Here is a 21,596-nt window from a genome sequence, read left to right as displayed (position 1 = left end):
ATGCATACATAGTTTGTAGAGGTTATTTGTCCCTGTTTGTGCTTGCTCACATTGGCCGATAAGGATTAGTGTTTATCCAATTATTCATCTGAGATTTATCTGACTCATGGTAAATACGTTATTCCTCCAATAAATCGTTGTTGCATCGTTACATCATAGTCATAAATCCTACCTGGACATTCCAGTCGTCAAAAAGTCCATGTAACGCAAAACTTTCGACTAGTTGCACTTCATATACTTGTTCAGTATTGCAATATTATCTGCACATCTAATTTTGCAAACACGAATCTCACGAATCGTGTCTGGTTTATGTTTCATTCACTTGATCTGTATGAGACTTGTTTCGTCTCATCTTGTTCCATTTCTGTCTACCAACCACCTTGATTTTCCGATCGTAACCTTAAATTCGTTCTAAAAAGTGTTTTTGTTTACAAAATTTTCACAATCTTAACTTTAGTTTCCCACAAGTAGTGACTGTGACTGTGACTGGGTGACCATGTCCACCTCGGGAATAATAAGTAATCGGATCCACCACGGTTTCGGATTTATCCCGTGTACTTCCCCCGACCAGGAAAATTGTCCTCCTTCCCCCATTTCCGGTCCGTGGGAACCTAAAGGGTTAACCACTCTTTTGAAGGAAACTCCCCTCCCGATCTTGACCTTTGGTGAAAATCTATTTCAAAAATGTGATGGTGGTTTGGTCAGCTATTCCGCGTACAAATGTGACGTCAAAATGACCGTAAGGTCCCTGCCCAATCAAGTCACAAAATGTGGCCACGATTTGACCCGTCTTGTGCAAAAATGGGTTCAAAGTAGGGAAAAGGAGTTGTTACGATGTGAAAATAAATCTGCTGTAGTTGTTCCGTAAGTTTTGCATTTTTTGTATGTACGTAATTATTTTGAGGAATTAATGAAGTTGTATTTGTTTTCCTTTCAAGAATCATCTGTTCCGACAAAGCAGTCCGATACGCACGGACGGGAGAACAATTTTTCAATAAGAAGCATAAGTATGGTTATGCAATCAAAGTTAGGCTTATCAATGCTGATGCTGATAATAACCCAAAGTCTACTAAGTATTATAACTGGACCGTTTGGAAAGGGACGTCATCGTCGGACAATGAGGGAGCAATGTTCGAAACTTATATGTGCAAAGGTGAAGATTTGTGACTTGAAATTTTCAATTTGAAAGTTATTATTATCTTTTTGTGGTAGACTTTTACATGAAGCGTGCCACACTGGAGAAGAATTTCCATTTCTTTTCGATCACGTCGTTCGATTCGATCGTCCTCGGGAGGAACGTAATCTACAGATTTTTCTGCATTGGAGAAATCGATGGGGTTCAGATAAATCAGGATAACTATGACGCTGTGGAAATTAAAAGTTCGTCTGCCACGATCGAGAATTTCAATCGGTGAGTTTAAATTTTTTTAAAAAGTTTCCTGGTTTCTTTTCTTCCACTTCGACTTTACCTGAATTTACTAAATGCTATTTTATAATTTCTTAAATACCTTTAAATACATTTTCTTTCTAATTTTTAGTCGAAAACTTTCCCAATATTACGCGAAATGTGCAGTCAGCCAAGTACCAAAGCTTGTGATTGGGATGCGATCCATTTCATCGCCAATGCCACAACCAGCCTCCGTCGCCGGCGAACAAATTCTCAACGGCAATCCACCCTCACATGACATCGACACAACCTCTACGGTCGTAAACTACCAAGAAATCCGTCTCTATGACCTTAAAAATTGTCCCACTAATATGCTAGACCTACAAGAAAGCAACTTGATCAAAGCGATTAATCTTTTTCACGTAAATCGGAGGGAAATTTATCCCAATCAGGAAAAGTTTTTGAACGGATTTGTCGAAAAATCTGGAATTGTGGACGCCTACTTTGCCGAAACACCGCGGATAAGCCAGTAACTTAATTTCATAAAGTTTTTCTATGTTTTGATTATCATCATTAAATGACTGATTAGTAATGTAAGTAATAATTATTTTTTGTACAAAATGCATATGTACTTGTTTTTCAGTCGAGACTTGCAATTCTTTGTGAAACTTTGTTAAAAATTAAAACACTAAAACAATGTACTTACAATTAGATAATTCAGATAAAATACTTGGATGAACTGTTAATCAATTTTGTTAATTAACAATAAATAAAAATTTACGAAAAAAATAAGTTTGCTCAAATTCTACATTTTCATGCAAAAATTCGCACTATCAACTATTAACAAACTAATAACAACGCTCTACATCAGCACTACTGTTACTTTGGAGTGTATGGAAAGTGAAAATCCGGGTAAAACCGAATATCCGGATTTTCTCCTACCATAAAGTTTACTCAACCTCAGTATAATACCCGGACCCGGTTTGTCAAGTCCATATGCAAATCCTGTGTAACTTTGAACTTACATAATAATCAGACTTTAAATGATAACCACGGTTTATCTGGACTGATAACATCTAATAACAAAATTTGCAAAACAATCGAGCGGACGTGCCCAGCGTTGCGTATTCAACTTTTAAATATCCGACGTTAATACAGATAATTCTGTGGAAAACATCAATTTAAATTAAACATTTTCCAGACACGTACATAATTTAATATTTAGTCACATTTCAGTAGTCGCGTCGGTCCATGCAAACAAAACATGACACCTTCTTAAATAATCAACACAACATAAAATCCATATCTACACCATAACTAACTGATCTACTAAAACTCAAGTTATGTACATAGATAAATACTTAACTAATCGTCTTCATAGTAATTTAAGCCTGAATTTGAGACTAACTTCAGTAACAATAATAACTATCATGAGTCGGTATCATGTTAACGAGTCATAGAAAAACATAATTAAGCCATTCCACTACTACACCTACAGTAAACTATAACTATACAAAGAACTACTTATGCCATAATATAACAATCCTCAGGTAACTAAATTCTCAACTTAACTCCAGCAACCAAGATTTAACTAAAACTTAACTTCAGTTAAATTATCGTGCAGAAAAAAAACCCATGTTAAAAAGTTAAAATTAATAAAATACAAAATCCATATAGTTTACTTATCAGTCTAACTAACTCGCACCATGACATCTCCCACAGACAAGTAAGCACATTTCCCAAGTTTCAAATTAATTCCCCAATTAAACTCTGATTTTTCCCCCACTAGTCCAGAACCAGCCCCAGATCCAAATCCTGCCGGACTGCGATGTCGCCCATCCGCCTCGACAGCAGACCCTCCTTCCATTCACGACATCGAAATCGGCCTCTCCACCTCGACCCCCGCAATTTTCGACCCTCTTCACCTCATCTCCTTGAAACAAGCCCCCACCGAGATATCAAAACAGGTCAAAAAGGTCCAAAAGTTCTACACGGCACAAAACGCCCTTATCGACATGTTAACAGCCCCGTTGGAGGATGAATCCTCTTCCGCAGACATGGAAATCAGCTCCCGGAGGAAACAAGACATCGCGATTTACGGATCTCTCCTCGCCAACGTTCTCTTAGCATCTCTTCAACTTATTGCGGCCCTTTATTCCGGATCACTCGCGATTTTCGGTAATTTTTGGTAAATTATTACCAAAAAAGTGGATATTCAGATGGCCATTTACTTATTTTAATATAGCCACGATGGCGGACGCTTTCATGGATTTGTTATCCGGTGGAATTATTCTAGCGGCGAATCGTATGTCCAAATCGTCTTCCGAGATGCGATACCCGACCGGAAAGTCGAGATTTGAAACGGTCGGGATTATCATTTTTGGGACGCTTATGTCTACCGTGTCACTCCAAATTATTATTAATTCCGTGTCAAGGATCATTTCGGATAATGAGAAACCGGATTTAGGCGTGGTGTCGATTTCACTGATTGGGACGGCAATTTTAATCAAATTCTGCTTATTTTTGTACTGTCGACTCATCCCGGAACAAAGTGTGCAAGGTAATAAAGTTGATTTTTTAGTAGTAATTTTCAATTTATTGGAGTAAATTTTTTTAAATATTTTTTGATGTGTCTTTTTGAGATTTTTGTTTACAGTTTTTTCAAATTGGATATTTTTTTCTGTGAAAAGTTGCTAAACTTTAGGCAGTTTATTTCCAAATTTTATCCATTTAAATTCTACGTTCAAAATAATAGTACAATTACACTACTTAACTAAAATTTACAAAATTTTGAGTACCCACAATTTTCGAACTCCGTAAACAATAATTTTCTTATTAATTTCCAGTCCTCGCACAAGACCACCGGAACGACATTCTCCTCAACGGCGTCGGAGTGTGCATGGGGATCCTCGCCGATAAACTGGACACACCCGTTCTCGACCCCGTTGGTGCTATTTTCGTCGCCCTTGTCATGTTTCGATCCTGGACGAAAACTATTTTGGACCAGGGTCAACTGATCTCGGGGAAAGCGGCGGGTCCCAATTTCCTCAAGAGAGTGACCTACCTCGCCATGACGCATGATGACCGGATCATCCACGTAGAGTCGGCCAGAGCTTATCATGCCGGAGCGAAAATCATCGTCGAAGTGGACATCGTCCTCCCACCGGACATGACGCTGCAGGTCGCGCACGATTTAGGGGAAGATTTGCAAGGAAAGTTGGAATCCATCGGGGTCGTGGAGCGTGCCTTCGTCCACTGCGATTACAATTACACCCACGAACCGGAACATCAACGAAAAAAGGAATTGTGACGATAATTTTATATTTTATTTTTGCATTTTTAATTTTTTGAAGTTTAGTAAAACCAAGGACTTTAAGTTCCCTGAATATTTCCAAGATTTTATGGGAATTTTGGACAAATTAAAGGAAATCAGCCATGATTTTTTTAACTGGAAGTAAATTAAAGTCCTAGGTTTTTAATTGGAACAGTTTTAACCAAAATTTTTAACTATGATTTTTCCAGGATGAGTCGCAACAGCACCAGTGAAGTGAGAATGAGAATTGTGATGATGACCTAATTTTGAGAGAGAAAGTATGAGAGACGATTTAATTTTTTGATGAAAATTTCCATGATGTGTATCAGAGCTGAATGAATGTAGTATTATTTAATGTGTATGAATGTAGCAAGTTAAAATGAAATCAACTCAATCAGTATATTAACTTTTGAATATTTTTTAGCCAGTATTTTAAACATTTGTTAGTGAATTACATATGCAATATTTTAGAAAATTAAAAAAAATAGTGAATTCAAAGTCAATTTAAAAATGGATTATTGCAATAAATGTTTAAATTTTTCGACGTATGAAATGTGCAATTCGCAAATAATTATTCCTAAATACACAGTTCTGAACTTTTGAACAAACCGATTATTATGACTTTGATTATACAATTTTACGTCAAAAGAGGTCTGCCTAAAATCTACAGATATTTATATACATATTTGTATACCTTGCTTTCGTAGTAAAAACCCCACAAATGAAAAAAATTGCATGAAAATGCAATGAAAAAATCGTATCAACTATCTGTACATTCATTGTCTTTAAAAAAATCTCAATTTTGGAGGGTTGCTCTAAAAACTATCTATTTAACTATTTATAACTATATATTTTTAGTTTCGCTTCCTTTATCCGGTTGTACATTTTTTGGTTGTCCAGGGAAAACATTCTCAACACTTGTTCTGAAAACAATTCCGTCTGACGAATAAAAAACGCTAATCTAATCGTCTCTAATCTAATCTTCTAATAAATAATTGTTGCATTCTTCAACTCGAATCGCCTGTATCACTTTTGCATCATGGGAACTGAGCATTCCAAAGCGATGGGTGACAACTGTGACCCCGACAAAGGCAAAGATGACCCTGCTAAACCTTGTCCTGTGACTCCGCCCCCGCCACCAACGGAAGATCCCGATCCACCCCCACCCCCACCAATTACAGATGAACCGGATCCACCACCCATTACGGAACCACCACCACCAACTCAGGACCCACCAGATTGTGGTACATCACCACCATGTTGTCCAACAAAACCACCCCCACCGACTGGACCCCCTCCACCACCATGCACCTGCAGTCAAGAGCAGATCGAAAAAGCCGTCCAAGCCGCATTTAAACCATTTATCGAAGCCTTGAAAAAATGCCGACCTTGTAAAAGCCCCTCCTCTTCCTCCAAGAAGAAGAAGAAAAAGTTGAAAAAACGTCCAGCTTCTCGTTGCTCATCATCTAGTTCTTCGTCCTCGTCGCCGTCTCCACCTTCCAAGAAAAAACATTGTAAAACGTGTAGCTGTTCGGGAAAGTCGCCCAGAAAGTCAAAGTCAAAATCATCGTCCTCAAAGAAACGCCCAAGAAAATCGTGCACTCCTGTCGCCACACCCACGAAAAAGGTTCCACCGACCCCATCACCAGCTGATCGATGTGCTGGAACCTGTACCACCAAAACACCTCGGAAGTCCGACCGCGTTCCAAAACCCAGCAAGAAATGCATCGATGTCGCCGACACAAAAAAATCGACGCCTTCGAAAAAGATCAAGTCCAAACGGAACACGCGTTCATCAAATACGAACAAGTAGCAGATAACGTGTTAGTTAAGCCATTAATCATGAATCACATGTATGTAAATTGTAACATATTTAACAACAAAGTGTTAATTAAAGTTGTTTAAATCTTGAGAATGTGAAAGTTTAAATTGTCCAATTATTTTATTAACTTTTTCTCAATTAAACTTTAAATTTTCATAGTTAATTAAGGTCTTAATTAATTAAACATACTTCCAGAGCAGGTACTGATTCGCCCAAGCGGTCGAAAGAGGTTTTGAATTCATAGCCGTGTGTTGCAGCAGGTGGAAAGTTGACTCTTGGCGTTGGATGAACCACTGCGCCAAAACCTCGCCCCAATAATGGTTAACTTGGAATGCGGTAGGAAAGGCTGCATTAATTAAATGCATAAACTAGTTATTTAGTTAATTACTCATGGGAAAATTTGCATACAACTCTCAACTCACCGAGCAGAAGGATTCTCCAACTTACGAATCCCAACGCGGCTGTGACCACAGTTATCCCAACCACAACTGCGATCTGCTTGGGAGCGCTCATTCCTGGAGGCACAAAATTAATTTAAACTATGACTTTCACCAAAATTTATGAAAATTTTGATTTTTGAATTTTGATTACACACCTTTAAACTCTTCCCAAACCTTATTTGCCAAAGTGTCCTCTTGTAACAAAATTGATCTCCCATTAAACTCCTCCAATTTCATGCAAGGTCCGAAATCTCGACAAGTTTTAACTTTCTTCGTTTCCGGAACAATTGTGTCAATCTTCAAAAAATCTTCGCTTTCCAAAAGTTGTCTCATTTTTGAAATTGTGACATTTTTAGGTTTTTCTTTTTCTTCAGAAACTTCTAAACTTTTCTTGTCAGATTTTTCACTTCGTTCAGATCGCTTTCCCCAAGTTGGTTGGCCGATTTTTGGACGTACATCATTTCTTATTTTAGTAACGGGTTGATAATTTTGAAAATATTTTTCCAACTCTTTCTGCACCGCGGGGACGGAAACATTCGCTGCAGGGACGCCACGGGATTCCAACCACTTTCTCAACTCTTTTTCGTCCCGGAGGGAATTTAGGTTTTCTAATTGCGTGGCCCATTTCGAAATTTCTAAAATATACGATAGAAATATTTATAAATATAACGAATATATGAAAATTGTTTCAAAATTTGCAAAAAATGTAATTAATGTGGACAATTTTTCCAACTTTGGAAAATTCGTTTAGACAATTCACTCTGGAATTTGAACTTAATTTTCGCTAAAATTTCTCAGGTTAAGAACTCTAATCAATTAAGCTTACCATTGTTTTCCTCCTCCTTCGATAAGAACTTATCGAACGCGTCCTTCAGCTGTTTAGCTCCTCCCGCAGATGTTGATAAACCGTGAGATTCCAAAAATTTCTCTAAATTGTTCCCCTTCCCGAGCTGCCTTAATGTTTGAAGCGCTGTTTGACTAACTTTGTCCGGTTTGGAAGGAATTTTCGAACTTTTGGGTTTCTCAAATTTTTCCACTTTTTTATAACTCTTCGACCCCGAACTTTTCTCGTGAATCGTGATTCCTTCTTCCGACTTTTCTTCATCTTCGTCATCGTCCAACTTGAATTTTGCAAATCCTTCAATATACGAATTAAAGGACGCTTTGGACCCAATATATTTGTCATTATTGTATTCGACCACTCCTTTCGAGCCGATTTGGAAAAATCGAGTATTTTTTAGCATTTGTATTTCTTCAAATTATTAATTAAACAAAATTATTTTAATATTTAAAATCACAGATTTATGGCAGTGGAATTAAGTAATTATATTTATTTAGTTGTCACTTGAGATTTGTCACCTCTGATTAATGTTTACTAAACATGACAAAATTCGTAAACTGAACTTTATTAAACCGGACAGACATTTTATTTTTTAAATTTCTTAAAAAATTATACAAAAATTTTGGCACTACTGTATAATCGCTACTATATAAATCGCTATATTTGGTAGATAATTGCCTCCTTTGTAGCTTAGAGAATTCCAAGTTGTGAATGACTTGTGAGACAGAAGTGACCACATTTTATACCCAAATTTCCCCTTGAATTTTACAACTTTCCACATGTCCAGACAGTTTAGTCAGCGCGTCACCAATTGTGAATACGTGACCAAACCAAACAAATTTAACGAATTGCTTTGAAGGACACGAAAATAAAAACAAGTTTCACTGAATTACAAATGTCTAGTTTGTAACATTTAGCAAGGTGAAACTTGTGGTGAAATTTCCCATGCAATTTCTGATGACAGTTTTAGTCACGTTTACGCAATTTCTTGTATTTTCGTGGTCTCATTTCCGGTGTGAATTATGTCACAACTTTCGTCTACTATAGAGTAATATGCATATTTCAATATTGGAAATAATTTTAATAACTGGAAATAACTAGAAATATTTGGATAAGAAAGGGTTTAAAGTCCAATATAATTCGTGAAGAGTTGTGTAACTTGTGGTTTTGCCGTTGCTTATATAATTTACAAAAACAATTACTCATCATCAAGAATGATGACGAGATAGAAATGATGACGAATTAAGATTTGAGACATTACCATTTCAGATAAAGTAATGAAGTGATGTGTAACTAAAATAGTGAAAAGTGCTGCCTAATATGGAACATGATCAAACGATGCGTTCACAATTAAGTATGGTTTTTCCCATAATGTTTGAAATTGTAAAGACAGCTTTTAAAATTGCTAAAACTGCTTAAAAAAAGCACATCATACATCCTTTTATTATAGTTTGAATCATGTTTTGGTCAACCAGGAATTAACTTTGCATAATTAGCTTTACAAATATGTGAATGTGACATTTTAAATTTTGAAACGATATATCACTTGTATATTTTAAAAATATTTAAATCCTGCAAACCTCATGCATTAATTTTATTCTGTACATACCAATATTTTTTTTACTTACACACATACATATGTATATTAATTACCAAATGAGATCATATCAGAAAAAATTAAGCTAAAAATAATCCAATTTATGACAAAATTCAAAAATCAACTAGATAGTTCTATTTTTTTTTTTTTTTTTTTTTTACAAAACTGTGTTTTTACTACTGAATTGGAACGAATCGTCCACTCTGGCGATGATACCGACTAACGAAAACCTCGGGATTTAGGGGATCGACTCCTACCGTTGTGTCATCATCTCCACGTCCAAAAATGCTGTCACCACCACCGGTACCGTCGACGACCAAGGGAGCGTCACCACCACTGTCATCCATTTCCATTATAGGTTGCTCATTCGGCGTGGTGGAGCCCAACGTCGTCATCGCTCGGGTCAACACGTCCACCTCAGATTTCAGCTAAATAGGTCGTGGAATTACAAATAGATTTTGAAATACATTTGCATTTCGGCGCATTCATGTCAACAAAAAAATTCATCCCCAAATTCAGTTGGTCATCCCAACAAGAAGTGCATCAAGTTAGGATCACATTTTAATTCTGAGCATTTCCGTCACATTTTCAGAATGTCATACATTATTTCTCAAATTAATTTCATTAAAAACTGCGAGATTTTTAAGCACGTTGAATTTAAACCCAGTAATATGTTTCACAGAGTTTGCTAATTTACTAAATATTTAAATTTTATAACGTGTCTACTTCCGCATTCCGTACTATGTAAAATCGTACCTTGTAAAAAAATGCCAAAGTATTTTTGACGTATTTTTGACGTGAATAAAATAACTCAGAATTTGCATGAATGACATACCACTCGAAAAAAGAGGCAATAACTGTGCGACTCGTCTTCCGCGTTGGGACAATTCTTCACACCGTCGCACAACTGGTAATCTGTAACAGGCAAATTTTGAAAAAAAAATTCAGAAATTTTCAAAATTCATCCACATCAAAATTTCCATATATCTCACCATCGATACAAACCCATCCTCCCCCTGAAGCCGGGGTGGGGCAGAAATACTGCTTCGTACCGTCCAAGGTTGTGGGGCAATCTGCAAAAATTCAGGTAATTATTGAGATTAAGACCAATTAGTTCTCCCCAAAAGGCCATCCGCTTAATAGAAAGTGGTCCCCAGACTGTCTTTACATCCTATTTTATTGTTATTACACTGTGATTTATTCTTGTCGAGGCGTTAATGGATTAACGGATTAGTGCGACATGGCAGAGAAAATGAGAAACAACAAATTGGATCGGATTTAATTTTGGTCTCATTCATGACGGATTTACACATTTTCCCAATTACAATTTGACCGAGTGAGACTGACGCGATGCAATCTTGAAGAGTTGAATGGACAAATGTGACGCATTCGAAAAATTCTGACTTAATAAAGGTGTTTAATGAAGGTATCTAATATGCATGTAGCTACAGTCACAATTCAACCGATTTTAAGGGTAGTGCGAAAAAATGTATCGTATCCTTTATGCATGGCCCCCAAAATTCGTAACTCGATCTTGACGGACTGGCGATGAGTATCAAAGAGACTAGAAAATTTAATTAAATGAAATACGACCAGAAGGAAGTGAAATCAGAGACGAAATGAAATAAAATATATTCTTGAAATACGACACCCCTTGTTTTAAGCATAGGAAAAAGTCATTTCCTGAACTTTCTCTCTGTAATGTTCTACAATTTACTAATTTTATTGTAAAAACAACGAAATAATTGCATTTCAGAAATAGATTTGCATCACTGAAAGTTCACCCAAAATGTTATATTATGATCGTCTCAATTTCCTCGCAAATATGCTTCTAGAGTTTAATCATTTCTACTTATTACAAATATTTGATAATCCCCTTTAAAATTTTGCAATATTGTACTGTACAACTTGTACAGTATCAAACATTGATAATGTATTTCCTCAGTTAATTAATCTTAAACACTAACTCACTTACCTCCAATTTTCACCCAGAATGGATAATTAGGGTCCAAATGTTCCGGAAGTCGCTTTACCCGAGTGGAACGAACAGCATGATCAGGGCTTGTCTCAATTTCCCCAGAAATCTCAACCTCTCCGCTTTCTTCCTCTTTGCTATTTATTTCGTCGCAACCAATTGAACAAACTATGTTGGCAAGAATGACGAGGACGCTCACAACTTTTAAGCGATTCATATTTATATAATAATCCTCAAGGAAGAAGAAAATTGTGAAAAATTACTTTAAAAACTTAAAAAAATAATAAAAATGATCCCTTTAATTTGTTTGCACGTTTAAAATAAATTTGTGACCTTGTTTTGTTCGTACTTTCCTTCGTATGTGTATGTAGTAAACTTGTGGAAACTGGGCACCAGTTTTCACAAAGTTCAACAGGTATGGACCGCTAGCTCTCCCGGACTGACGACTTGACTCACTTTATCCACCGTCTAACCACACCTACACCGTGTCAAATCAAGCTAATAATCCGCCCACCACCGACGTCCTCCCGCATGTCCCAGCCACCAGTGTGTCACTTCATGAAAAAAAAGAGTTTCATTGAAAGTGAGCTATTTAGATGCATAAATGCGCAAAAACGTATGGTGAAAGTATCCCGCTACGACGCCACATCAGGAATTTCCCCCAATTTCTCCCCCTCCTTCCTTCCTCTTGGGCGGAATTTATGCAAAATTGGAGTGCTTTTACCAGTGAATTTGAGACTGATAATCTCACTTCTTCCCGTGTTGTCCGAAAAAAATGTATTGGGCATGCAAAATGTATGTAAAAAACTTTTTCCCATGTTGCATTAAATTCTGAAAAAAATGTAAAAATGTGGGTCTTCTTCCTTAAACTTTATCAAGTTTATTTCAAAATACATTTGCATATCCTCCTTACAAATAAAGTGGGGTGACAAATGTGGGGTAGCAATTTAGGGCGGTATGACCAACCTGACTTTCCTTACGCCTTGGACACCAGCACTCGACCTTCTCTTCTCTTGGATACCGGAGAAATATGCACCGCATAATTTGCACAAAATTGCATGCAACTCAATTTTACCAATTTCCTGTATCATTTCTTGGTCATGAAAATGTACGGAATACGGAAACAAATTGTTGCATAAATCGTTACATAAATTGGCCTGATGAAGTTTGCAGTTCTGCAGTGTACGAAAGCTCGGAAATTATAAATATGTACATATCTCAAAATACATCCTCTAAAATGACGTTGAAATCAGTAATGATTGTTACATACATGTGCATGCGTCCACATTTAGCACTGTGATATGTATGCATTCATCCGGCTAACTTTCTCCCACTCGTGAAATAACAGGAAAATGTCAAGTTTACCTCATCAAACTTCACTCTTATTCTCCGAAACGGAGCCTAACTTTGTAACAAGATGGATAAGGCAACAAAAGTGGCAATATCGTTCGAGTCCTCTATTGTGTAACTTTTAGGCACACGGGCTTTCCTCGTGCCAATGGTGGGAGTGGTAGTGGTGTATATTGCAGCTAACTAACAATGGAGGTCTTCCAGTGTATGCTCTCCGATTTTGAGCAAATTAGTGGGAATCGGTCACAAATTTAATTAATGTGAAATTTGCAGAAGCCAATGCTCAGGTTTGGCAGGAGAAAATGCGGCCCAAAGTTTACAAATTGTGTACTTTCCAAATTTTAAAGCGGGTTTTTTCCTATTCGGATGCAAATATCTCTGCCTACCCTGAGCATTAGCAGATTGTGTCCTTTGCAAATTTGATTCCAATTAAATTTGTGATCGATGACACTAATTTGCTCAAAATCTGTGAGCATACGTTAGGATTCCTCCCTTGTAAGGACTGCATTGGCATCCGCGCTCTGCTTCTGTTATTCCGAGAACCCAATCCGTTATCCAGTTCAATATCGTATCACAGCAACTTCGAGATCCATGCAATCCAATACGTGAACGTGTATGACAAATATTTACACAAAAACTGCCACCGGGGAACAATTCCTGCTTTTAATTTGGTGACTAAAATATCGACGTACGAGTCACTCGACACGAGCAAATTGGCCGTATCATGCCAACCCGCAGATACTTCAAAGGCATCTCCACCTCAGATTGGCAGTTAATTACTTTGTCCTTTTTTGTGCTGGATTGGGTTTTCAAGGGAGAAAACTTATACAATAGATATTCTCAGCGATTTTACTAATTTGACATTGACATGGGTGAGTTTTTATGTGGTGGTTCTATTGTGGTTGGGAAATTGATACCGTACATGCACATACATACGTAATGGTTTAATTTAATTTCTGTCATAAGACAAACATATTGTATAATATTCGCTTGGGTAAGAATGAGGCAATAAGGCAATATTTCATTATGAAATTTTGTAAAAAATTCTAAACTTATTTGGGAACCATTTATAAAGGATAATCTAATTTTTGTAGTAAATTAAAATTTACGAAAATCGTGCACTTTTAAAAATTTGCAAAATACATTTTTTAGAAAACTTATAGAGTTTACTGGATTAAAGAAATATTTTTCAATATTTTCATGACTTGTCCCAATTACACATATTTTTAGCTAACAATAAGTATTTTTGAAAGAGTTTCGTCAATTGGGCATTGCATTATGAATCTGCATGGAATATAAATATGTATTTATATGAATGCACGTTGAATTTTGCAATTATTGGCATTTAGCGATGTTTCATTAACAAGGGAAAAAGTGCATGTACAATGTATGTACTTTACAGGAACTAATTCTGCAAAGAATTTTGCAGCATGCAAATTTTCTACCTTCTCCAAAGCCACGTAAAACTATTCAAACCTCCACACTTTCCTACCAAATTGGACATTGAGGTTATTATTATTTTGCTTCCCAATAGTCAATTGCGGAAAGGTGACATTTTTAATTGGGGGCTTGAAGAGTATAGTGGCTGGGTTGTCCGTGAATTCTTGCCTTGAATGAACCGTCATAATAATGGCGATAGCGCTGGTTGCAATAAGAACCAATAAAACATCTCAAAATGATTGATTACTACAAAATGTAATTAAAATCAGTTATTGTATATGATGCTTACAACCAAAATCGGTCGGATAGATAAATAGTATGTTTTATGTTAAAAGTGTAAAAAGACAATAAATAATATTTGTTTGTACTAATGAATGGTAGCATGCACTTGCCATTATCGTTCATTTGGAAAAGGTAGAGCAAGGGAATTCTCGGGAGGCTAAATGGCCGACCTCTCCATAAGTAATAACATGTGAAGTTTCGAAATTAATTGCTCGGTCAGTTGTTGATGGATTTTCAAAATGGCGCCCGTTTTGGAAACCTTGGACCCTTGCGCGAAATATATATTTTCAAATTTTTGAAATTGGACCCCACCCACCGGTTATCCAGGTCACCAGGTCGAAAAAATGAAGTGAAACTTTTGTATCGAATTTCGAAATTCTACGTCGGGTTTCTTAAGATATGGGTACAATTCTTAGCGGATAGTCAGGTCATCGTATCCAGTGATTATCTGGCCGCACCCCCTAATTACAAGTCAAAGTGGGAGTGGTCAAAGGAAAAGTTCAACCAATTAAAGTAGAAAAAAATTAAATTTCACATTAAATTAAATTTAAAAACCCGGGCGTCATCAGGATCGATCCCGGAATCTCTCTATCTACGCACAGCTGGCTCTGACCTAGTTTTTCGAACGCACGTGTCCACACGCACAATTTTGTTTCTGAATTTTTAATAATAGAAACTTCGCCTAAGAATTAAATTTTAAATTTCCATAGAAACCTCGCACCTAATAACACGCAAAAAATTGCATAAAATTCCATAAAACTCGCAAATAATTCCATAAATTTTTATCATCAAAATAATATTTTCCATGGTAACGCACAGTGTTTTTCTTGGCCAAAGTAAATAAAACATATCACGTGATTTAAAAATTACTACAAAAAATTTCATACATTTTTCGTAATTTAATAATTTCATGAAAAAACAACTCCACAAAAAATAAAATAAAAAAATAAAAACCTACAGTGTGCAGTGTTTATATAGCCCGAGTCAGGGACAGAGTCCTCTTCCAAATGTTTGTCAAGTGACCGGTACAAACCAACTACTAATAGTAGTTGGTACCTGTCATTATGGGGAAATTTTTGTCGATTGCGAATTATTCGCAATCGTCGCTGCAAAATTGCAGCTTCTTTAACCAATTCCAAAAACCCCACTGGGTCCTCCTGGCAAAAAAATCTTAAAGTTTACTTTACATTTATTAAGCTAATCTAACCCTGCAGGACCACGCCAACTTTTAGTCGTCTACGCCCGTTTTCCAAACCAATGGGGGTGACCAGTGTGTGCAAAAAGTCAGCCTTGTTGCTATTTGTTCCTATTTGCCTATTTGCCTTTTTGCGTGCCTTTTTGAACTGTATAGAAAACGCAATGAATAGCTTTCACTTTAATTTTATTTCTTCTCATCTCGCCAATTCAAGTATGACCAATTTCTCGAATATCAGTTACCAATTTTTAAAATAGCTACTTTTAGAAACGGTATGGGTCACCCCCTAGGCTACTCTGGTTCCACTTTGTTCGCTTTTAACTTGATATACTTCCATACGAGACCATTAAGTATCACCATACCGAATTTCATCTTTTTAAGACAATTTATAAAAATCGGTATGGGCCACCCCCTAGGATCGCTCCACATAAAAATTTTACTAATTTAACTTCATATTATTTCATTAGGAGCTATTAGAAACGTCAATGGTAAATTTCAGCTCAATTAAATGATTTTCAAAAATCGATATGGGTCACCCCCTCGGGTCCCTCCAGATAAAAAATTTGACCAATTTCATTTAATGTTCTTCCTTAAACCCCATACGCAACCTATCTACCAAATTTCAACTCGATATGACGATTTTGACAAATCAGTATGGGTCACCCCCTAGGGTCTTTCAAAATAAAATTTTTTCCAACTTAAATTCATACTCTTTCATTAGACACCATTAGCAACCTCAGTGCCAAATTTCTGCCTTCTATGACAATTTTGAAATTTTGATGCATAATACCCCATCCACCTATATGACCCCCACTGGTCAACCACTTGACCGATTTCGCCCATCTTCGAACTTAACTCCTCATTTGCCCCATACTACATGTGTAGCAAATTTCAAGTCGATAGGATGAGTTTAACGAGAGTTATCGTAAGACGGAGAGACGGACGGACGGACGGACGGACATGATGGTTCCATAAGCCCTGACTCGGGCTTACGCACTTTCCCGTTTCCATGGTAACCGCGAGATTTATGCAAGAAAAAATGTTCAATTTTACTCTTTATTTTACGCACTTTTCACAGACGGACAGACAGCACGGGTACATAAGCCTTTTTTTGGGCTAAAAATCTCCGAACAAATTTTCATGCTATTTTATGCAAATTTCTCTTTCGCTTATTTGCATTTGCTTCGAATGTGTTGTTGATACACATAAGTTGAAATTTCGTATGCTGAATTGAAATTTTGAGATCTTGCTTCTGGTATGGATCAAATTAATAAAAAAAGTTTTTATACATACTTTTTAGCCCGAGTCAGGGCTTATGGAACCGTCATGTCCGTCCGTCTGTCCGGCACGATAGAGCCAAAACGGCTGAACCGATTGACTTGAAATTTTTACCACATGCATATAGGGCAAAGTTAGGAAACGAGTTCGAAGATGGGCGAAATCGGTCAAGTGTTTGACCAGTGGGGGTCATCTAGGTGGGTGGGGTCTTATGCACCAAAGTTTCAAAATTGTCGTAGAAAGCTGAAATTTGGTACAGAGGTTGCTAATGGCTCCTACGAGATAATAATGACTTCAAGTTGGAAAATTTTTTATCTTGAGTGACCCTAGGGGGTGACCCATACTGATTTTTCAAAATCGTTATACCAAGCTGAAATTTGGTAGATAGGTTGCTAATGGGTCTTAATAGAAGAATATGACAAAATTGGTAAAATTCTTATCCCTGACTCGGGCTATATGGAGTCTGCACTGTAGGTTATTTCTTATAAAATAACCACATTATTAGTCTAATAAAATTAGACACACATTAATCCTTTTATATGTGAAGGGTCAAGTATTACCAAAAATAATATATTAGTCCAAAATCAGTTAAAAAAAGGTTCACATTTTCTTGGAAAAGCCGTGTCTTTAACACAATGTGTGACTAAAAAAAATGATAAAATGTCCATGCACCGTCCATTCCATGGTCAGTGTCGTCCCACATTTTCTGATTAGTGAATGCTTATTTACTCGTAAAGTAAAATTTAAGAAAACCATTTTGAATAAACAATTAAATTATTACGAGTTCGCAACATAACTTTTTTTTTGAAATTGTGATTTTGCAACGAAGCAACAAAGTGAAAAGGCACGGTCGCTGGTCTTTTTTCATCACACGACGTTTTACCATGGGTGACAAACCTATTTCACAAATGAACTCGGGTAAATATAATTTTTTTAAAAATAACAATACGTCTTAATAACAAGACAAGTTAATGAGCAGAGGTCAGTTTTGGTGTCACAGATTTAAATTTTTTTATAATTTAACTGTGACTAAGTAACATTTACTGACAATTAATTCCCATTTTTCACTTGTCAAAGGAATGTATTGTTTAGATTTGTATCCGATATCTTTGTATTCTTGCCTGATGAAAATGACAGTAGTTCATTGAAAGCTAGCAATTTTCAACAATAAAATCAAGAAATAATCCCCGAAAACCGCAGAAATGAGTGATCATAGAAAAAAATTTCCTAGCGCAGTGATTTCCGAAATTCAAGATCGCCATTACACATAATATTGATGATGCACCCAATCCCAACGACAGGATGTTATCGTTGACCCCCTGGCGACAAAGGGGTGTGGCCATTGGCGCTTCTGCGAATACCCAACTAAAGTACGTCATGCGACATATCATTCTTCTCAGCTTAGTGAGGGGATCTCAGCCGCATAATTGAAATTTGGAAACCACACCCCCAGTGGGAGTGGTCTTCAGCGACTTCTCGATTTTAATATCACCACGTCATGTGATATATCATTTTTCTCACCAAAATCACGTGATTATCATCGCATAATCGAAATTTGGAAACCACACCCCCAGTGGGTGTGATCGTTAGCGACTTCTCGATTTTAACGCCACCACGTCATGTGATATATCATTTTTCTCACCAGAATCACGGGATATCAACGGCGTAATTTAAATTACGAAACCACACCCCCAGTGGGTGTGGTGATCAGCGACTTCTCGGTTTTAATGTCACCACGTCATGTGATATATCATTTTTCTCACCAGAATCACGGGATATCATCGGCATAATTTAAATTTGGACAGTATTGACATTGACAGCATTTTGAAAGATCCTTATATTCGCTAGAAATGTATTCAAAAATTCCGACGTGAAAACGACCAAAACGCGGGCATGAGGGAAAATAAAAAATACGGGTCTGCTTATTTGCTTTGCGTTGTGAGCAATTTCAAATTGGTCAAAATCGGAGTAAACCACGTTATGCCCACGCATTTTAACTTTAGACGAAATTATGATCGAAATTGTGAGCGGAATCTGTACTTTTCTCCCTCGCGAGAAAAATCCGAGGGTAAACGTGGGAACTATCGCTCCCGGATTCCGGCATAATTTCTCTTAACCTGAACATTATCAAAAATCCTGAAACACGTGTTTAAGTACTCGGCAAGGGTTACATGGTTTTCCTAGTTGCGCCAAAATAGGAGCGATACCTCAGGCGTCATCGCATTAGCAGAAATTATCAGAAATTATCAGAAATGTTTCCAAATTTCGATTATGCGATGATAATCACGTGATTTTGGTGAGCAAAATGATAACCACACCCACTGGGGGTGTGGTTTCCAAATTTCAATTATGCCATGATAATCCCGTGATTTTGGTGAGAAAAATGATATATCACATGACGTGGTGGTATTAAAATCCAGAAGTCGCTGATGGCCACACCCACTGGGGGTGTGGTTTCCAAATTTCAATTATGCCATGATAATCGCGTGATTTTAGTGAGAAAAATGATACATCACATGACGTGGTGATATTAAAATCGAGAAGTCGCTGATGACCACACCCACTGGGGTGTGGTTTCCTAACTTCAATTATGCAATGATAATCCCGTGATTTTGGTGAGAAAAATGATATATCACATGGCGTGGTGGTATCGGAATCGAGAAGTTGCTGATGGCCACACCCACTGGGGGTGTGGTTTCCAAATTTCAATTATGCCATGATAATCCCGTGATTTTAGTGAGAAAAATGATATATCACATGACGTGGTGATATTAAAATCGAGAAGTCGCTGAAGACCACTCCCACTGGGGGTGTGGTTTCCAAATTTCAATTATGCGGCTGAGATCCTCTCACTAAGCTGAGAAGAATGATATGTTGCATGACGTACTTTAGTTGGGTATTCGCAGAAGCGCCAATGGCCACACCCCTTTGTCGCCAGGGGGTCAACGATAACATCCTGTCGTTGGGATTGGGTGCATCATCAATATTATGTGTAATGGCGATCTTGAATTCCGGAAATCACTGCGCTAGGAAATTTTTTTCTACTTTAATTGATTGAACTTTTCCTTTGACCACTCCCACTTTGACTTGTAATTAGGGGGTGCGGCCAGATAATCACTGGATACGATGACCTGACTATCCGCTAAGAATTGTACCCATATCTTAAGAAACCCGACGTAGAATTTCGAAATTCGATACAAAAGTTTCACTTCATTTTTTCGACCTGGTGACCTGGATGACCTGGATAACTTGGAGGAGTTGCAGTAGTTCGCTTTAAGGGGATCTGTTACGAGTCCAGCCGTGAATTCTGTGAAATGAAATTTTCTCGAATATGCAAAACTGAAGAATGTTGCAGAGAAGAACGACGAATAAGACGCTGTGCCGATGCCGTCCAGCCTATACCAACTAGACATCTTGCTTTAGGAAAACGAGGTCAACCTAACCCAGTCAGTGCTTCCCAATATCCAGCAGCTCGAGAAAATGTATTCGAAGCCTGCCTAAAGAGATATCTTGAAAATGTCCAAAGAGAGTACGAAAGGAAAGAATAAGTTTCCAATTTTATTTCGGTTTGTAAGTGCAAAATAATCGCTTTACAAAAGGGAGTTCCACCGTTTAGTACTTGTAGCTTATATTATGCGAATCATGCAATCCTTTATGTAGTAAATTATCAAATTATACTTTGTCAGAATACATGTACATAGGGATTTTAACTGTTTAAAAAAATTCTATTAGTGTTTATTAATTAAATTATTTATATTCCTGCTTGGAATTGAAACAAACCAAAAGCACAATTATTTGAGAGTGTAATTATGATACATAGTTCATCAGCAATTTAAAAAATAAATTCAAAATGAAGTACAAATTTACTTGTCTATAAATAAGTAAAACAAAATATTATCAGCAATAACTTTACAATAATTCAATTAAAATTCGTAAAACAAGTCTAATCTGACTAAAAACAGGCAGAAAACATGTTCCTAAATTATTTAATGAATTATGAATTATTTAAATCATTTTATTGCAAATAGACGCGTTTTTAGGCCTTTTAAGATGGCCTTATAGATTTACCAAGATGTCTGTCTGTCCGTCCGTCTGTGCGTCCGTCTGTGCGCACGATAACTCTCTTTAAACACAAGCTATCGACTTGAAATTTTGCACACTTCATCTTCGGGTCAAAAGTAAGGATGAGTTCGGAGATGGGCATGATTGGCCAAGTAATTGGCCAGTGGGGGTCCTTTCCACCCAAATGTGTTGCCATTAACTACCAAGATGGTATTAATGCTATCTTAAAAGGCCCCGCAAAGTTGCTTGGAGTAGGTTTTTTATTTTGTTTTCGTATTTTGTAACTTTTCTATATTGTATACCTATTTATTCGCTTTACGCTGTCAAGTAATTACATCCGTTAAATTCTAAATCTGACAATGAGATCAAGTTATGCATACGTGAAATTATTCAAATTTTAAACATTTTGCAGCAAAGCATTGCGAATTTTTATTTAGACGCATGTGTATCAATTGAAGCTGTACTAAAAATACGTAATATTAGCAGAAATTGGAGATCAATACAGAAAAACTGCAAAATTAATATCGGTCGCGAATTGGCTTATCTGCAAGCAGGACACATAAATAAGCGTGCATAAGTTTAAAGCCGTCGCCACATCTCTTCAAAATCTTCTT

General features: G+C 36.9%; 5 protein-coding genes and 1 long non-coding RNA gene across 7 annotated transcripts; 4 read left to right on the top strand and 2 right to left on the bottom strand.

Annotated features, from left to right (window-relative positions):
• Window positions 1–161: 161 nt before the first annotated feature.
• Window positions 162–2,176, top strand: LOC110852880. Its single transcript, XM_022101026.2, has 4 exons — window positions 162–864; window positions 939–1,153; window positions 1,213–1,411; window positions 1,539–2,176. Exons 1-4 carry the CDS (start codon window positions 497–499, stop codon window positions 1,918–1,920), a joined length of 1,164 nt encoding a protein of 387 aa, XP_021956718.1. The 5' UTR covers window positions 162–496; the 3' UTR covers window positions 1,921–2,176.
• Window positions 2,177–2,373: 197 nt separating this feature from the next.
• LOC110852879 (metal tolerance protein 11) lies at window positions 2,374–5,674 on the top strand. Of its 2 annotated transcripts, none has more exons than XM_022101024.2 (5): window positions 2,374–3,113; window positions 3,177–3,565; window positions 3,633–3,947; window positions 4,234–4,693; window positions 4,910–5,674. In XM_022101024.2, the coding sequence occupies exons 1-5, from the start codon at window positions 3,094–3,096 to the stop codon at window positions 4,962–4,964; spliced, it is 1,239 nt and encodes a 412-aa protein (XP_021956716.1). In that variant the 5' UTR covers window positions 2,374–3,093; the 3' UTR covers window positions 4,965–5,674. The 2 variants fall into 2 exon arrangements, with proteins under 2 accessions (XP_021956716.1, XP_021956717.1); XM_022101025.2 differs by having other exon boundaries at window positions 2,376–3,113; window positions 4,234–4,688.
• A 65-nt stretch (window positions 5,675–5,739) lies between these two features.
• Window positions 5,740–6,513, top strand: LOC110853271 (pollen-specific leucine-rich repeat extensin-like protein 2). The gene has a single exon (XM_022101522.1). The coding sequence runs from the start codon at window positions 5,740–5,742 to the stop codon at window positions 6,511–6,513; it is 774 nt and encodes a 257-aa protein (XP_021957214.1).
• Window positions 6,514–6,617: 104 nt separating this feature from the next.
• On the bottom strand, window positions 6,618–8,658 carry LOC110853269. The gene is made up of 4 exons (XM_022101521.2): window positions 7,789–8,658; window positions 7,118–7,597; window positions 6,945–7,037; window positions 6,618–6,868 (listed from the first exon to the last, which is right to left on the bottom strand). The coding sequence occupies exons 1-4, from the start codon at window positions 8,204–8,206 to the stop codon at window positions 6,702–6,704; spliced, it is 1,158 nt and encodes a 385-aa protein (XP_021957213.1). The 5' UTR covers window positions 8,207–8,658; the 3' UTR covers window positions 6,618–6,701.
• An 836-nt stretch (window positions 8,659–9,494) lies between these two features.
• LOC110853268 lies at window positions 9,495–13,337 on the bottom strand. The gene is made up of 5 exons (XM_022101520.2): window positions 13,204–13,337; window positions 11,376–12,908; window positions 10,393–10,473; window positions 10,236–10,315; window positions 9,495–9,828 (listed from the first exon to the last, which is right to left on the bottom strand). The coding sequence occupies exons 2-5, from the start codon at window positions 11,590–11,592 to the stop codon at window positions 9,577–9,579; spliced, it is 630 nt and encodes a 209-aa protein (XP_021957212.1). The 5' UTR covers window positions 11,593–12,908; window positions 13,204–13,337; the 3' UTR covers window positions 9,495–9,576.
• A 4,240-nt stretch (window positions 13,338–17,577) lies between these two features.
• Window positions 17,578–20,782, top strand: LOC118436497. Its single transcript, XR_004835505.1, has 2 exons — window positions 17,578–17,838; window positions 20,018–20,782. It is a non-coding gene; the product is annotated as an uncharacterized LOC118436497 (long non-coding RNA).
• The last annotated feature ends 814 nt before the right edge of the window (window positions 20,783–21,596 follow it).

This window comes from Folsomia candida, unplaced genomic scaffold (assembly GCF_002217175.1).
Source record: "Folsomia candida strain VU population unplaced genomic scaffold, ASM221717v1 Fcan01_Sc008, whole genome shotgun sequence".
NCBI classification, from domain to species: domain Eukaryota; kingdom Metazoa; phylum Arthropoda; class Collembola; order Entomobryomorpha; family Isotomidae; genus Folsomia; species Folsomia candida.
Note: the sequence above shows the minus strand (reverse complement) of the source record. Positions and strands in the feature narration are given on the sequence as shown.

Bases quoted from the DNA above. Each gene is read 5' to 3' on its own strand.
- LOC110853271 (XM_022101522.1), top strand. From the start codon at position 5,740: ATGGGAACTGAGCATTCCAAAGCGATGGGTGACAACTGTGACCCCGAC.
- LOC110853268 (XM_022101520.2), bottom strand. From the start codon at position 11,592: ATGAATCGCTTAAAAGTTGTGAGCGTCCTCGTCATTCTTGCCAACATA. The intron at 10,316-10,392 runs GTGAGATATATG...TGCCTGTTACAG, and splicing joins AGGATGGGTTTGTATCGATG to ATTACCAGTTGTGCGACGGT. The intron at 9,829-10,235 runs GTATGTCATTCA...CGACCTATTTAG, and splicing joins ATTGCCTCTTTTTTCGAGTG to CTGAAATCTGAGGTGGACGT.
- LOC110852880 (XM_022101026.2), top strand. From the start codon at position 497: ATGTCCACCTCGGGAATAATAAGTAATCGGATCCACCACGGTTTCGGA. The intron at 865-938 runs GTAAGTTTTGCA...TTTCCTTTCAAG, and splicing joins AAATCTGCTGTAGTTGTTCC to AATCATCTGTTCCGACAAAG. The intron at 1,154-1,212 runs GTGAAGATTTGT...TTTTTGTGGTAG, and splicing joins CGAAACTTATATGTGCAAAG to ACTTTTACATGAAGCGTGCC.
- LOC110853269 (XM_022101521.2), bottom strand. From the start codon at position 8,206: ATGCTAAAAAATACTCGATTTTTCCAAATCGGCTCGAAAGGAGTGGTC. The intron at 7,598-7,788 runs GTAAGCTTAATT...CGTATATTTTAG, and splicing joins GAAGGAGGAGGAAAACAATG to AAATTTCGAAATGGGCCACG. The intron at 7,038-7,117 runs GTGTGTAATCAA...TTGTGCCTCCAG, and splicing joins GGTTTGGGAAGAGTTTAAAG to GAATGAGCGCTCCCAAGCAG.
- LOC110852879 (XM_022101024.2), top strand. From the start codon at position 3,094: ATGACATCTCCCACAGACAA. The intron at 3,114-3,176 runs GTAAGCACATTT...TTCCCCCACTAG, and splicing joins ATGACATCTCCCACAGACAA to TCCAGAACCAGCCCCAGATC. The intron at 4,694-4,909 runs GTGACGATAATT...TGATTTTTCCAG, and splicing joins CATCAACGAAAAAAGGAATT to GATGAGTCGCAACAGCACCA.